The sequence below is a fragment of the Panthera onca genome, chromosome A1 (genome assembly GCF_046562875.1).
Source record: "Panthera onca isolate mPanOnc1 chromosome A1, mPanOnc1 haplotype 2, whole genome shotgun sequence".
Classification (NCBI taxonomy): domain Eukaryota; kingdom Metazoa; phylum Chordata; class Mammalia; order Carnivora; family Felidae; genus Panthera; species Panthera onca.
Genome location: NC_138339.1, coordinates 225,613,892 through 225,630,874, shown reverse-complemented (window position 1 = coordinate 225,630,874; position 16,983 = coordinate 225,613,892). Strand labels below are relative to the sequence as shown.

Here is a 16,983-nt window from a genome sequence, read left to right as displayed (position 1 = left end):
TGAAAGGCAGGAGTAAGCAGTGCTGCCAACTAAGTATCCAGTACCATCAAGTATAAACTGACTGTTTTATGGGTAGGAGGCTACAAGGAGTGATCCTATTTTGTCTCAATTTCCTAATTTAATCTTAGTACTAGAAATCTAAGCCTCCGTTTACCCACTACTGCCCTGACTTTCATTCCCAGATTGTTCTATACATCCCCTTCTCAGCTCCAATCCCTAGTCTTTTTTAAAAAAAGTTTTTTTACATTTATTTATTTCTGAGAGACAGAGCGTGAGTGGGGGAGGGGCAGAGAGAGAGGGAGACACAGAATCTGAAGCAGGCTCCAGGTTCTGAGCTGTCAGCACCGAGCCCTATGCGGGGCTCGAACTCACAAACCGCAAGATCATGACCTGAGCCGAAGTTAGACGCTTAACCGACTGAGCTACCCAGGTGCCACTCCAATCCCCAGTCTTAATTCCATCCTCTCAATCCTTTCATTGATCCTCTGGAAACACCAGATTAGTGACTAGCAGACTATCTTTATGGCAAACCTAGACCTCAAGGTCCTCTACTTCCTTACCTCACCTAGTTATCTCCTGAAGACTCCAATCCTCTTTTTGGCTCTTTGTCCCTTGACTATCACTGTTGAAACTCTGCAGAGCTATATTCTAGACTCTCTTTTCTTTTCACCCTGTGTGTATTCTCCCTGATACATTTCATTCATTCACTTGGCTTCATTTACTATCTATATGCCAATAATTTCCATGTTTATATCTCCAATTTTTATCTTTTCTTCCCTGAGATTCATATGTCCAACTGCTCTTTGGATGCTTCCATTTAGATAATGCACATTGAAAACTAAACTCATATCATGATCTTAAAACATCCATCAGAATAAAGTTGCTAAGGTTTAAATATTTAAATGTTAAATAGGTAACCAACTACTAAAAAAAAGATGTGATAAATGTTATGAAACATTGAGATGAAAACAGTCTTTTAAACTATGACATGTGAAGCCATAAATAAAAGATAGCTCTGATAACATCAAAACAAAAACTCTGTAATACTAACATCATAAATAAAACTGAAAGGCAAATGAAAAACTATGGAAAATATATGCAACATCATTTTTAATTTACTGATCACTTTCCTGTCCTGTCATTTGTAGTTGCATACTTTCCAATTCTGTACTAAGTTGCTAGCCCTTTCTAGTGATAGCAGTGCTATATCTATCTTAGATCTCACTGTGCATAATTATGACATAAAATACCATGAATTTCATTATAGGACAGGGATAACTGCTTATTTGGTTGAGTTTTAGAAATTACAGGTCAAACTTAAAAGATAACGAAAGAAGCAAATATGAAAAAATTCCCTTAATTTGGGAAACTTTTATCTCCTTTTATACCTTTTTATAAAAGCTATAAATTTGCTTTTTCACTTTATATATTTAGAAACTTGGTACATTTTCTCCTATAATCCCAACATGTTTAACAAATCAAACCAATCAAAAACCTAGAAAAGTGAAAAATGTAATTTATAGTGAGAGGGAACTCTTAAAATTTGGAAGTAAGAAAACAAAAGTTACCTGAGACATTTCAGCTAGGTAGGTATGACACTCATTGTTGGTCTTGTGGTAAGCCTACAAGAAACATACAAAAATAAAGAACCCAACATCAGAGAAGATTTGCAATACTAGCAAGACTATTACTAAGCCAAGTTTATGTCTCTATGTTTTTTTAAAATAGTGTAGGAAATAGTTTTGTAAGTATTTTGTGATAATAATATAGTAGGTTTGTAGATAGCATACTAAAAATCATGGCAGTTACAAAGAAATTTCTAGTATAGAATAAAAACAAACCTTTGATTCTTGTTCCAGTCTCAGTGCATAGTCTTTCACTTGATTTTTAAGCCTCCTTTTCTCTTTTTCTAGCTGTTTAAGTAATATATTTAAGGATTCCTGAAAGTATAAATAGTAAATCTTTACATTTACTCATGTTCTAAATAATAATACATTTCAGTGACAAATGCCTTCTACCCCATAACGTTCTGTGATTTCAAATTCTATAGTATATACCTTTTAAGTAATAAACAACTACAATATTTTTGAATCCTAACGATATGCCAAGTCAGTACTTGTGCTAAGTGCTTTCCACAGATTATTTCAGTTAATCCTTACAACAGCCATAGAGACGGCTAATATATTTATTTCCATTTTACTGTTAAGAAAATCACATCTGATAGATGTTAAATAACTGGTTCAAAGACACGCAGCTAATAAGTGGTGAAGCTGTTATTAGAACCCAGGTAGTCTGGGGTGCCTGGCTGGCTCAGTCAGTGGAGCATGTGACTCTTGATCTTGAGCCCCCCGTTGGGTGTAGAGATTACTTAAAAATAAAATTTTTAGGGGCACCTGGGTGGTTCAGTCGGCTAAGCATCCAACTTGGGCGCAGGTCATGATCTCACAGTCTGTGAGTTCGAGCCCCGCGTCGGGCTCTGTGCTGACAGCTCAGAGCCTGGGGCCTGTTTCAGATTCTGTGTCTCCCTCTCTCTCTGCCCCTCCCCTGCTCATGCTCTGTCTCTCTGTCTCTCTCTCTCAAAAATAAATAAACATTAAATAAATAAATAAATAAATAAATAATCTTTGGGGGAAAAAAAAGAACCCAGGTAATCTGACTCCAAAAGCCACACATGCTAAACAATTATTATGTATATATCCATATAATTGATACCAGCATGACAATAGTAGAGAGGAAGAACAGACAATGTAGTTGATGGCCAGAAGAACTGAGAGAATATTGCAGAGTAGGACAGTTCTGGAAGCTAAGACTTCAATCCAGATACAGTTCATCACAAATAGCTGGAGCTGAGTAGAGGTTTAGCCAAGTGCCAGAGCAATAATGTATTATACCAATTTGAATTAAAAGTTTAATCCCTAAACTAATAACTAATCATTTGCAGTAACCCCAATTATTTCTCGTATTCTTACACATTAATGTTTTTAAAAAAATCTCCAAATCGAATTCTATATAACCCTTGTTGGTCATGATCTAGGTCACTGAATTTATTAAAACATTTAAAGAAAAAAAAAACAAACAAACAGAAGCAGCTGATTTAAAGCTCCACAAGGTGAAACTGAGATATTTTAGAGCTCATATCTTCCTGCTGAAAAATAGTTAATTCTGTAAAAACTTTACTAATTCTCTCCTAGATACTTTTTATAATTATTAGGATTTTAAAAATTGTATCAATAGGATAATTAGGTCAGCTGAGACCAGGAAAGTTCTTGTCTCTAAAAATAACACCAGTGATAAAACAAATCCCTTGGTTGTGACAATTCTCCACTATTCATATTTGATTACCATTAAAACATAACTGGGTGATATTTCTCAGGCACGCATTATTTGTCTTTGAAAATTATACACTGGCATCATAAACGGCTTTCAGTCCACCTTCCCCAAATACAAACTTGCTCCAGAAGAAGCTCCATGAAAGTCCCACAAATTTAAGTGGCTAAACTGATTTATCTTAAGGAAACTATACCCTAATGAGATAAGCCACTGCTCAAGTATGAAGAGTTTTTAAACCAATAATCAGAGACTGATGGAAGTAGTGCAAAATACTGCTGCACAGACCTTTGCTCCAAGGATTCCAAGCTTAGCCCACCATAGTAATATGGTTCAGTTAACATCATTTGTTAAATACACTTTTATAAAGGTAAAAGATAATCTAACTCTTTTTAATATTGTTTCAATGGGAAAATGCACTCTAAGTTCTTTTTATTTTATTTTATTTATTTATTTTGAGAGAGAGAGAGAGTGTGTCAGTCAGCAGGGGAGTGGCAGAAAGAGAGGGAGAGAGAGAATCCCAAGCAGGTTCCACACTGTCATCACAGAACCCGATGTGGGGGCCTGAACTCACAAACCATGAGATCATGACCTGAGTGAAAATCATGAGTCAGACTCTCACCTGACTGAGCCACCCAGGTGCCTCACACTCTAAGTTCTAAAAGAAGTTATCTTATTGATAAACTACTGGGATACAAATTATTTTTATATTAATGTTGACCTGAATGAGACATGACCTAGAACTCTAGAAGCTTATACAAGAAATGTACATATGCAACAGGTAAAATTCAAGGCAATATATGATGAAATGCCAAAATGTGAAGCACAGACAATAAATGTCTCACAAGTTTTTTTAAAGAGGCCAATCAACACGGACTAGAGAGAGCATTCAGGATCCCCCAAAAGAGAAGGATTTGGATGGGAAAAAAAAGGGGAGCTATATATTGATCAAAGACTTGAGTCAAAATGATTATTTAGTGGTAACAACAGAGGTGAAGCAAAGTATTTGAGAAATAAATAAGAGGTAAGGTAAGATAATTAAGGAAAGCCCTGGTTATAGAAGACTTAGATTGCCAGGCTCAGGAAGCTAAACACAGGGGCTATTGGAAGGTATTAAACAAGTGGCAAAATGAAAGCAGGGGGGGTAGGAATACTAACCAAGTGGCAGTTTCTATGACAGAAGGAGTTTCTATGTTATTTACTGATGTGGATTTGCAGTTCTAAGCTTTGAAGCTTAAATATTTTTAATACACTTTCTTTGTGTTAGACTATATCGCACTACTACTCCTATCCTGACTAAATTCTTTGTCTTGTTACCTAATATTACAATTCATTCATTTATTCAAAAAATATTCATCAAGCACCTCCTATGTTCCAGACGTTGTGCTAAGGATACCACAGTGAGATTTACAAACCCAGATCCTGACCTCATGAAGCTGAGTCTTATATGGTTTACCTTGGTGAATGTTACATGTAAGCATAAGAAGAAACTGTATTCTGTCATTGGATGGAATATTCTATAAATGTCAATCGATTGAGTTGATTGCTGTTCAGGTCAACTATGTCTCTATTGACTTTTCTCCCTTTTTGATCTATCAATTACTGACAGGGTGGGTGTTACTTTAATAGTGAGTGGATATGCCTATTTTTCCTCCATTAATTCATCAAAATCACCATGTAAGTGTTCCTACCAGTTTCCAGCAGCCTCTGTTCCAAGGAAGCAGATGTCATTAGTAACTATCTGGATTTGTCTGTTTATACAGATTTCAGGATGGGAGTTTGCCCTGCAAACTCAGTTCACTAATGAGTCAAGAACAGTGATTGGGTGTGTTGAACAGTGTGAACAATGATTCACCTTTTTTTTGTTGTAACGACAGCACTATGCATATTGGAGCTGAAGCCAGAAGTCGCAAACTGTTCTCGATCCTCTTTTCTAATTGGAACAAAAAGAATGCAATCTCGAAATCGATGGCTGCACACCCTACACTGAAGGCTGACTAGTGTGCTCCAGCAGGGATACCACATCTGGCAAAGCAGCTGCAGTTGGGGCTACCAATTGGTTAAGCCTGCAGTGGCCTATAGTCTTTCTCTAAAATTCATCCAGTTTTTGCAGGGGCCAGACTATCAACTTAAATAGAGCAATGATAGGCACTAGGACACTTCCATCTTTTAGGTTTTTAATTGTGGCACTAATCACTGCTCTTTTCCCCGGGATAAGAAATTGTGTTTGCTTTACAATTTTGACCTTGGGTGGGAGAGGGACAGTTTCTAAAGTTTCCATGTGTTTTTTCCCATTGCGATAGCTTTTACTCCAGAGATGAAGGCCCAGTAAGGGGGTTAACTTCAATTGTCAAGTATATCTGTTCCAATTATACACTCCGGGACTGGGAAAATGATCACCATGGGAGCAGGGGAGTTTATGAACACATGGGGCCCAGTGTGATTTGGACTGTAGGCATTTGGGGAATCAATGTCAACTTGGACTTCAAAATGTCTGGTCGTTTCCTTTCTCACAGTGTACCGTCACCCACACAAGTGGTCAGAGGCCCTTTTGGGCGAAAACTGGAGATACTGTCAAGATATATACTTGGACCAACATAGGGTCCTTTCTGCTAGGAATCTACCCACCTCTTTGGTCAATGATTTCTGAAACTGAAAATTGGTTCAGATCTGGCAAATGAGCAAAGAATTGTGCTTTCTACTGGGTTAACTGTCCTCAGCCTCTTGCTCCTCCATTCTTTTGCTTAATTTTTAAATGTTTATTTATTTTAAGAGACAGAGAGAGGGAGTGGGGATGGAAAGGGAGGGGCAGAGAGAGAGGGAAAGAGAGAGAATCCCAAGCAGGCTCCGTCCTATCAGCACGGAGCCCAATGCGGAGCTCGAACCCATGAACCATGAGATCATGACCTGAGCTGAAATCAAGAGACAGACACTCAACTGACTGAGCCACCCAGGTGCCCCTCTTTTTTTTATAGATGTTTAACAGCACCCTCATTAATTGGCCCAGCTGCCAGAAGAGGAGGTGAGAGCAACTCCTGAGGGGAGAACCTGTTGCCTTGTTGGAGAGAGGACTATATAGCATCTTCTAAGACAGTGAGGTTTCTAGCCCTTACTAGAAGTAGAGGTGGGTCACCTCTGCCTGCCCAGAGGGTGCAGCTGTAGTTGTTAAGTCAACATCCTCAGGGCATCCATCCAGATGTCCTATCATACTTTTCAGGACCCCTGATTATTCCTATCAGGACCCTGCCCTTTGCATAACACATGTGCATGGACTGACTATCTGAATACCTCTGGAGCTCTGCAACTCACAATCGGGTCTTCAGCCCTACTGTTTTACTGTGTCTGCCCTTCTACTACTGGTATAGAAGGCCTCTTTAGAGACTACCACCAAGACTCTCTGCTTTTCACTCTTAGATATTAGTGCTTATCAACTATTCTCAGTCTCATTTATCCTTACACAGGGTGTCAATACAAGTTAAAAATAACCCCCTATTGTCCAAATATGAAATCTTTCACAATATTCCCCTCTGCCATAAAATTTCCCAAGGTCACCATTACTGAAGTCTTTAGCAGTTGAACTGCCACTCTGAGCCATCTATTGGTGCCACATCTACCAGCCAGGACAGCATCTTCTGCCTGCCACATGGTAAGAGAGCCAGGCCCATGTCCCCACCTTACCTCCTATTTTCTTGCATCAGTCCTAGAACCTCTAGCTGTAGACTTGGTCTTCAGACACCAAGATGGGATTAAATGTGAAATGATTCTGTTATCAGAAATATCTGCCTGAGAGGAAATAGGGAAGGAGCAGGAGAAGGCTGGGAAAGCAATGCAAAAAACTGATTACAATGCAAGTCTGAGCCTTAGTGAAGGAAAAAGGAAAAGAAGGTTAGGTGGAAGTGGAAACATCCTAGGTTGGCGTGCAGCCTGAGCAAAACCATCAAGGAATCCTTAAGCCAAGTCACTGACAATGGAGTCCCATTTCCCAGGAATAGGTTTGCTTTAGTATCCCCACTGCACTGATTATGGGCATGGAGCAGCCCATAGGAGGTATGATCTTGATGCAAAAGTACTGATGGATTTTGAAGCCTAATACCTGGGGTCCTCAGTCAATTAACCCCCCTGTCATGGAAAGTCCGTAAGGTACATTCTCTGGGTAACCACACTAAAAGTCTTTTCTTAAGGACATTTTAGTTTTTCAACTGAAGAATTGTCCAGTCTCCTACCTTATGAGGTTTAATCTTAGCCACTGGTTTTCTGGGGGACAAGAGCTAAGAGTTCCATTATTCAGACCATGTATTTTTAATTTCCTCATTCTTAGACCTCTATTTCACTCTCATCTTCCTCTGTGCCTGAAGGCCCCAAATCTAGAGGTTCTGCAGCTTAATTTCTCCAGAAAATAGACTCCTGACTGAAGGAGAGCATCCTGACTGTGCGGGGTGACAAAGGGGTCCCAGTGGCCAACTGCTTTATGACTATATGTCCTGTCAAGTCAGTGACTACTCTTCCAGCTGAGGATCTTCCAAAATTTGTTTAAATTTCTCACCTGCTGAGATCTCCTTCTCTATTCTTCTTATCCATTCACTTCAATTATAAACTATCATTTCTCTGCTAATAAATATCACATCCAAATCTAAGAGTCCTATGTGTCTATTCTTAACACTTGCTTGACATTTCAAGTTCAATTTTACCAAAACCAACTTTACACAACTTTACACAACTTATATCCCAATAAAAACGCTTTAATGGTACCAGGCATAGTTTTCCAATTTCACATGATATATTTAGATTTGGTTAAGTGGGAGTAGTCTAGAAATTTTGCACATGGGAAGAAGACTATGGGTTTGTGAGAAAGGGCCATGTAAGAGTGAATATGCCAAACAATGAACTGTAGTAGTCATTAAATTTTTTTTCCTAACAGAGCTTAGGTCTGAGAGCCTACTACATGTACTATCTCCCTTCTTAATTTTACAACCAAAATAATCTTGATTACAATGGGAGCCATTCCAATTAAGCACATTTTTTAAAACAACTATACTAGTATTACTTCAATAATAGCTCTTCAATAATTTTATACTCAAACACTATGAATTCTAAAATAGATTTTATTTGAGATGCTAGCCACAAAGTGTCTTGTTTTCCTGGTTCACCTTAGGACTGTTCCCACAAGCAGAATTCCTAGGACCCATCACATTCTCCTTCCCTGACCCTGTTTCCTACAGTTGAGTTTTAGATGCTCTATACTTTGAAATTACGCCATAACTCAGGAAAGTAGGATGGTTCATTGGGGCAATCTCATGGGAATAAGACAAGCACAAAAATAAACTGTCTCAATTAATGGAATATATTATATCAACAGACTAAAAACAATCATGTAATCATCTCAACAGTTGCAGAAAAAGCATTTGACAAATCCAACACCTACTTATACTAAAAACTCTCAGTGAACTAGGAATACAGGGGAACTTCCTCAATTTCACAAAGAATATCTTTAAAAAAAAAAAACAAAACTATAGTAACATACTTAATAGTAAGAATCTTGAAGCTTTCCCACTAAGATCAGATGGTATAAAGGATGTGCCTTCTCATCACCTGTTGCAACATCACACTGAAAGTCCTTGCTAATACAATAAGGCAAGAAAGGGAAATAAAAATCTGTACTGATTGGGAAGGAAGATAAAAATACTATCTTCATTTGCAGATAACATGATAATTTATGTATAATATCCAAAATAATCAACAATAATAACAAATGAAACTCTGGAACTAAAAAGTGATTATAGCAAGGTTGCAGGATACCAGGTTAATATAAAAAAATCAATTGTTTTCCTATATCCAGGCAATGAACAAGTAGAATTTGAAACTAAAAACACAATAGTATTTATGTTAGCACCCCCCACAAATGAAATACTTAAGCATAAATTTAACAAAATATAATGTGTAAGATCTGGATAAGGAAAACTACAAAACTATGATGAACAAAATCAAAGAACTTAATAAATGAAAACATGTTCATGGCTGGGAAGACTCAATATTGTCAGATGTCCATTCTTCCCAACTCAATCTACAGATTTAGTGCAATCCCAATAAAAACTCCAGCATATTATTTTATGGATATTGATAAACTGATTCTAAAGTTTATAGGAGAAGCAAAAGCCCAAATGGCCAATTCAGCATTGAAAAAGAAGAACAAAACTGGAGGACTGATGTTTACCAACTTCAAGACTTACCAAAAAGAAATGAAGACTGGTATTAGCAAAACGACAGAACAAATAAAAAGCCTGGTCTACAGCCTTAGCACCCTGAAAGCACCCAATCTCATCTGATCTCAGAAGCTAAGCAGGGTCAGGCCTGGGTAGTACTTGGATGGGAGAAAGCCTAGAAATAGACCACCCAGGACAAATAGATCCTATTTCAATTGACTTTTGACAAAGGAACAAAGGCAATACCATGGAGCAAAGATAGTCTTTTCAGCAAATGGTGTCAGAACAACTAGACATCCACATGCAAAATAAAAAAGAATATAGACATCTTACATGCTTCACAAAAGTTAACCCAAAGTGGATCACAGGCCTAAATGTAAAATGCAAAACTATAAAACTCCTAGAAGATGACATAGGAGAAAACCTAGATGACCTAGAGAAAAGGTATGGTGATACCTTTTGAGAAACAACACTAAAGACACTATTCATGAAAGAAATAATAAATAAGCTGGTCTTCATTAAAATTGAAAACTTGTGCTCTGTGAAAGACAATGCCAAGAGAATTCTAAGACAAGTCACAGACTGCAAAAGACACATCTGTTAATGAACTGTTATCTAAATACACAAGGAACTCTTAAAACTCAACAACAAACGACCTGATTTAAAACTTGGCAAACGGGGCACCTGAGCGGCTGAGTCGGTTAAGTGTCTGACTCTTAGTTTCGGCTCAGGTCATGATCTCACGGTTTGTGGGTTCAAAGCCCCACATTGGGTTCCATGCTAACAGTGTGGAGCCTGCCTAGGATTCTTTCTCTCTCCTTCTCTATGTCCCTCCTCCACTCTCTCTCAAAATAAATAAACGTTTTTTTTTTTTTTAAATGGGCAAAAGATCTTAAATACTTCATCAAAGAAGATACACAGATGAAAAATAAGCATATGAAAAAATGTTCCATGTCATACAGCATCAGGGAAATGCAAATTAAAACAACAAAATATCACTACTCATCAATTAGTATGGCTAAAATCAACAACACTGAAGACACCAAATGCTGATGAGGATGTGGAGAAACAGAAACTCTCATATATTGCTGGTGGGAATGCAAAATGGCACAGCCACTTTAGCAGATAGTCTGGCAGTTTCTTATAAAACTAAACATACTCTTAACATACGATCCAGTGATTGCACTTCTTGGTATTTACCCAAAGGAGTTGAAACTTATGTCCCTACAAAATCCTTCATATGGATGTTTACAGAAGCTTTATTCATAGCTGCCAAAACTTGGAAGCAACCAACATGCCCTTCAGTAGATGGATGGATATATGAACTGTGGTACATCCAGACAAGGAAATATTATTCAGCATTAAAACCAATGGGCTTTCAAGCCATGAAAAAACATGGAGGAATCTTAAATGCATATTACTAAGTAAAAGAAGCCAATGTGAAAAGACTAGATACTGTATCATTCCAACTATATGACATTCTGGAAAAGGCCAAACTATGAAGACAATAAAAAGATCAGGGGTTGCCAGTGATTGGGAGTTAAGAGTGGGGAGAAATAAGTGGAGCACAAAGGATTTTTAGGGCAGTGAATATAATCTGTATGATACTACAAGGATGGATATATGTCGTTATACATCTTCCAAATCCATAGAATGTACAAAACCAAGAGTAAACCCTAAGGTAAACTATGGACTTTGGGTGATTATGATGAGTCAATGTAGGATCATTCCAGTGAGTAATGTTGATAATGGGGAGGCTATGCATGTGTAGAGTTAGGGAGTATGTGGAAAATCTCTGTGCCTTCCTCTCAATTTTGTTAAGAACCTAAAACTGATTTTTTAAAAAAAAGTATTAATTAGAAGTGCCTAGGTGGCGTGACCAGTAGAATGTCTGACTCTTGATTTCAGGTCAGGTCATAATCCCAGGGTTGTGGGATTGAGCCCCGTGTTGAGCTCTGTGCTAAGCATGGAGCCTGATTAGGAGCCCCTCTCTCTCCCTCTGCCCCTCTGCTCCACTTGCTCTCTCTCTAAAATAAAAATAATAAATAAATAAATAAATAAATAAATAAATACATAAATTTAAAGTATTAATTAATTTAAAAAAATCGTTCTGGAGAGAAAACAAGGACACATTCTGGATTTTGTAAAAACTATTAGGCATTAAATACTCTGGACCATTAAAAGCAAGTTATTTGTAATTATTCATTTATAAAATTATTATACACATCAGAAATCCTTTAAAATTATAAAATTATATTCCAATAACTTTAAGGCTTATTCTAGATTTGGCTTCTTTATTTTGACTCCAAAATGAACTATTTTTAAAAATTATTTTATCAAAGGCATACTCTCTCATCCCAGCACTTATAATTTATTAGAAGACCTATAACTTAACGTTCTTGATCTTCCTAAGGAGCTCTTTTTATCTGATTATATAATGAATGGTCACATACTAGAAAACTACAGCCTGCGAAGACATACTAAAGCTATAGCCAAATTGAAGACTCCACTGGAAATTAACCAAAAATAAATCACATATACAAAAATTAATTATTCTCTTATCATGGAAGAGCTGTTTTGTTTCTGATACTAATGAGTTCTTAATCTTTCACCTATTTCCTCAGAAATGAGAAAAGGTCACTTTCTAATAGTACATTGAAACAACAGGGTAAAAATAAGAAACTTCAGCATACTTTTACATACCTGAAATCAAATATACTTACTTGGTTTTTTTTAAGTCCCTTTCTTCTATCTCAAGTCAAAAGGAAGTTCTATTAGCCACCTATTTTTTAAGCAATGGTAGTTGCTATACTATACTAAGGAACACATAAAAACTACAAAAAAAAATAACTCTATTGAATGCTTACAAGAGAAAAATATGAGAATACAATTAAATCACAGCTCCTAGATATGTAGTACTTTTCAAAGAAGGCAATTGCAGCAGTGAGTGGATGCAGCCTTCTGTGTGCTTAAGTACCAAGTGCCCCCTTGTGGACAACATTGTTATTAGATTATATATAAAATTTGTGTAACTTGTTTTGTGATTTGAGGCTACACCTGTCTCCAAATTGACACATGATCTTTGGGGAGAGCACAAACTTGGTGATACCTGGGACAGAATACATCAGGAAGCAGTCTAAGATGGATTCTACAGATCTACCACCAGCCAGATGCCTAGTGGGAACTCCACCTCTCGCTTTGTTTATATCACATCCTTGAGAATCCAAGATCCCTTCAGTAATCCTTTCACTATGTGGCTGATATATCACTTTAAATACAAATATATTTAGAGATTTCAGTAGTGCTTTTGCTTCATTACTATCAATTCCCAGTTATTAGGCTCTAAAATATGTATTTATGGCTTTAAAAACAGAATTTCTAACAATGTTCTGAATGTGGAAATGACCAGAATGAGCCCAGTAGGAGCATGACTGGATGCTTCAGTGAGGTAATAGCTCTCAGGAAGGTCCAAACTGGGCTGTATGTTTGTCCAGGACCCCATGAAGCCGTGTAACTAAAAGAAGAATCTGAATCACAATAAAGGGAATCACGTTCAGGAAAACGGTATGGGGCATCAGGATGAACAAAAGAGTAGCACGATGATTAAGGACATTGGAAGTCGGTATGTGGAACATAAACAGACCAAAATAGAGAATGATATGAAGGGAGAGTCTTGTTTCTTTGAAGGATCAAGTACATGATGAAGAGACTAGTCCAGCTGTTTGAAGGAATTTGTAAGACTTAAAACCATCTCTTCCTTCAAGCCTCTCCTGTTAATAAGCAGGACTAGGAGAGGGGTTTTGTGGTTTGTCCTAAGGAAAGCTGAAACATACTTCAGAAGGGAAACTAGATAAATATCCAAAAATTAACATTTCAAGAAGTCAACTGACCAAAGGATTAACTTGCAAAGAGGCCAATTCACCTAGGATTCTAAATTTACCAAGTCATCAAAAATTTGCTTTTAGTAGCATCTTCCATACATATGAACTTATGACCTAAACATATTCTTTTTCTGAATATATTTTCAATGATGATACTAAATGTAAACCATTTTCATAAGTTTTAGTTTCTAACTAATTGAACATTCTTTAAAATGTTACTAAGGTTATTTTCATAAGAATGTATTCAAAGATTTAGATTTCAGCAAATTAATTTCCTATGACTTGATATTCTACAAATTAATCAAGAGTCTTCCAGAGAACATTTAATGTGAAACTCAACATTTTCCTAAATAATATTTCTCTGTTTCCATACTTTCTCCTCCATGTCTCCCATCAGCACATAGCCTTGTTGGCTTTAGGAGCAGGATCTTCTGTGCTATATCCATCCGACTGGCAGAGTGTTTGCTCTGGTGAGAGGTTTCCCGTAAGGGTCCAAGCTGTCTGCATGTACTGAGAAACAAGGGAATGCACTGATGGGAAAAAGAAGCAGAGAGAAATAGAAGTGCTATGGTTTGAATGACTGTGACCTCCCCCAATTCATGTGTTGAAATCCTAATGCCTCATATGATGGCACTTTGGGAGATGCTCAGGTCATGAGGGTGGGGCTCTCATTAATAGGATAATGCTCTTATAAAAGAGACCCCACAGAGCTCCCAAGCCCCTTCCCACCATGTGAGGACACAGCTAGAAGGAGCCATCTCTGAACCAGAAACTGCTGTTACCAAACACCATATTTGCTGGTGTCTTGATCCTGGACTTCCAGCCTCCAGAACTGTGAGAAGTAAATCTCTGTTGTTTTTAAGCCACACAGTCTGTGGTATTCTTTTATAGCAGCCTAAACAGACTATAAGATAGGGGGTCATCAATTTTATGACTGCTAATGAATCAAGGAACAGGACTTCCACCATGCAATAGAGTTGACCGCAGGGATACGATAGAACTTTTTGATAAAGACTTTATAGTAACTTTTCCCAAGAGAGACTACCCTGTAACTCTTTCTCTGAGGGACACATATCCCCTAAATCTGTTGTTGTTGTTGTTGTTGTTGTTGTTGTTGTTGTACTCAAAACATTACTGGGGAACTACCTATGGGGCTATCTACCAGGAGCCATAAAGTTCTGATAAAGAGTTCAGCTGAATTCTCAGCTTTGTATTCTAACTGGAGATTAATGAGGAAGCCTAGAGTGCCAAGTCAGAACCTGAAAAATAGCTATTGCTCATCAGAGACAACACAGCCTAATTATCATTAACTTTCAGTCATTTGGAATGCTTAAGATAGATTCTAGTCTGCTAGTGAGTGAATGGATACAGATCTTTGCTCAATACACCAGGAAATTCTTGGAGGGAACATTAGGTAAGCACTAGGTTCTTCTGGTGGATGCAAATAGAAGAGGTTAGAAAATGTCCACTCAGCAACCCCCAAAGAAGTAAAAGTTCTGTGCTTTTTCTTAGATCCCTGAAGAGCCCCCTGCTTTCTGGACAGGTACTAAGGAGCCATAGAATTCTACTATAGTTTTAGGAAGATACCAGAAGATTCACAACCTCTGTAACAGCACAGCTGAATAAGTGAAAACATATGGCACAACTTACCCTTGCCCTTATTTTCTTGAAATGTACTAAGGTTAATTTCACAACAGACTTTGTTCTAATGAAACTTAGAGTTCCCTCTAAAGTTCCTGTTATCAAGGGAAGGGAAGAAAGGAACTAACACTTTATTGAGAGAAGTGCTTACGGTGTCAGGTATTATGCTATTGGCTTTATATATAACTCTAATAATACTTATGACAAACTTGCAAGAGGGCTTAATTAACTCCATTTTACAGATGAGGCAATTAAGCCTCAGAGAAATGAAATAATTTCCTTAGTGTCCCATAGTCTGAATTTGAATCAGGGCAGTCTAATTCTAAAAGCCATGTTTCTGGGTAAAGTGGGTTACACTGACTCCAACTGTCTCACCCCTGCTTTTTCACTACACTCATTTTCTGTCAGTATCCTATCTTGTCATTAGCATTTGCTTACCTTCTTTCCCCTTTGAATCAATAATGTGCTGGAACTTCGGACCATGTGCTTTGTCCTACCCTGCACCTGAAATTTCGTGGAGAACATTCTTCTGCTAAACATTCATTAAAACCTTCTTCTCCCTTCACTTCTGTAATGCCACCCTTTTCCAGCTCTCCCTTCTCCCTTTCTCCATAGCTTTCCTTGTCAGTTATCTTCACTGAATTGCCTCCTCAGCTAAAACCTTAAGTGTTAGTATTCCCTAAGATTCCATCCTCAATCCTACTTTTCAGACCATGTATTTCTTTCTGAACAATCTCATACTTTCATGACTTCAAATGACACTGATGACTCCATGATCTCTCTTTACGGAAAGACAACTTTCCATGGTCTAAAGTCCTGTCCAGATGTTTACTGACCACTATCATACATGTAACATACACAACACTAAACTCAATTCCTAACACTCCACCTAGTTCTGATTTCTACAGTGTTGGTTCACTGTAGTCATTGTTCAAGCGAGAGCCCTTAATCATCCTCCAGTCCTCTCCCAGTCTCACCCCAGCATCCAAGTACTCATGAAATCCACATTCCTAAATATCTCTTAAATCTGTCACATTGGCTCCATCCCCATATACTACTGCCCAAGTTGAACAACTCACCCTCCCTCACCTGGACTGCTACAAAAGTATCCTAACTGGTTTCCCTGCCTCAAATCTCACTGACCCTGGGAAAGCCTTTCTCCATGGGGGTAAAAGGCTTTTAAAATCTATATTAAATACTTCAAAAGCTTCCCATCACATATAAAAAGGTTCACATGTATACAAAATCCTGTGTTATCGAGGGCCTGCTTATATTTCCAGTCGTATCTCCCATCACCTCTTGTATTTATTCCAGACCTACTGAACTAACTGTAGGCCTGAGATGTCTTTAGATTGATTCAGAGGGATTCTATCATTCTTTGAAAATATGCATATATCATGATCTAAAAATTTCACTCTATGTACGCTAGAGCAGTGATTCTCAAACTTTGGTGTATATCTGAATTATCTGGAGTTAATAAAGAACTCAGAAATGGCAAGCTGGTTGAAGGATAGGGCTGGCCTTTGTATTTTTATGAAGTTTCCTATGTGATTCTGTTACCTACCAAAGTTTGAGGACCACTGACCTAAAGCAAGGGCCAGAAAACTATAGCCTGAAGACCAAGTCCAGCCATAGCCTGCTTTTGTAAGTCAAGATTTGTTAGAATAAAACCCTACCTATTCATTTAGTTATTGTCTACAGCTCCTTTCACACTATAACGGCAGCAGCAAACAGAGATCATATGGCCTGCAAAGCTGAGAATATCATCTAGCCCTCTGTAGAAAAGTTAGCCAACTCTAGAGGAACACTTTACACTAGAAGACATGTATTAAGCATGTTCCCTGTGGCAATGTTTGTCATAGTGATATTTTGAAAAATCCACAATGTACATAAATAGGGGAACAAATGAAGACATATAGATATAAAGTGGAATA

The 16,983-nt window shown here is 37.6% G+C and overlaps 1 protein-coding gene across 3 annotated transcripts in view; it reads right to left on the bottom strand.

Moving 5' to 3' along the window:
- CCDC169 (coiled-coil domain containing 169) overlaps positions 1-16,983 on the bottom strand; it is a 46,630-nt gene that overhangs the window by 14,463 nt on the left and 15,184 nt on the right. For all 3 annotated transcript variants that reach the window (XM_060637351.3, XM_060637353.3, XM_060637352.3), the window contains exons 5-6: positions 1,842-1,940; positions 1,569-1,622 (exon numbers count right to left, since the gene is read on the bottom strand). In XM_060637351.3, the coding sequence (XP_060493334.3) occupies positions 1,569-1,622; positions 1,842-1,940 (153 nt within the window). The remainder of the gene's footprint in view (positions 1-1,568; positions 1,623-1,841; positions 1,941-16,983) is intronic.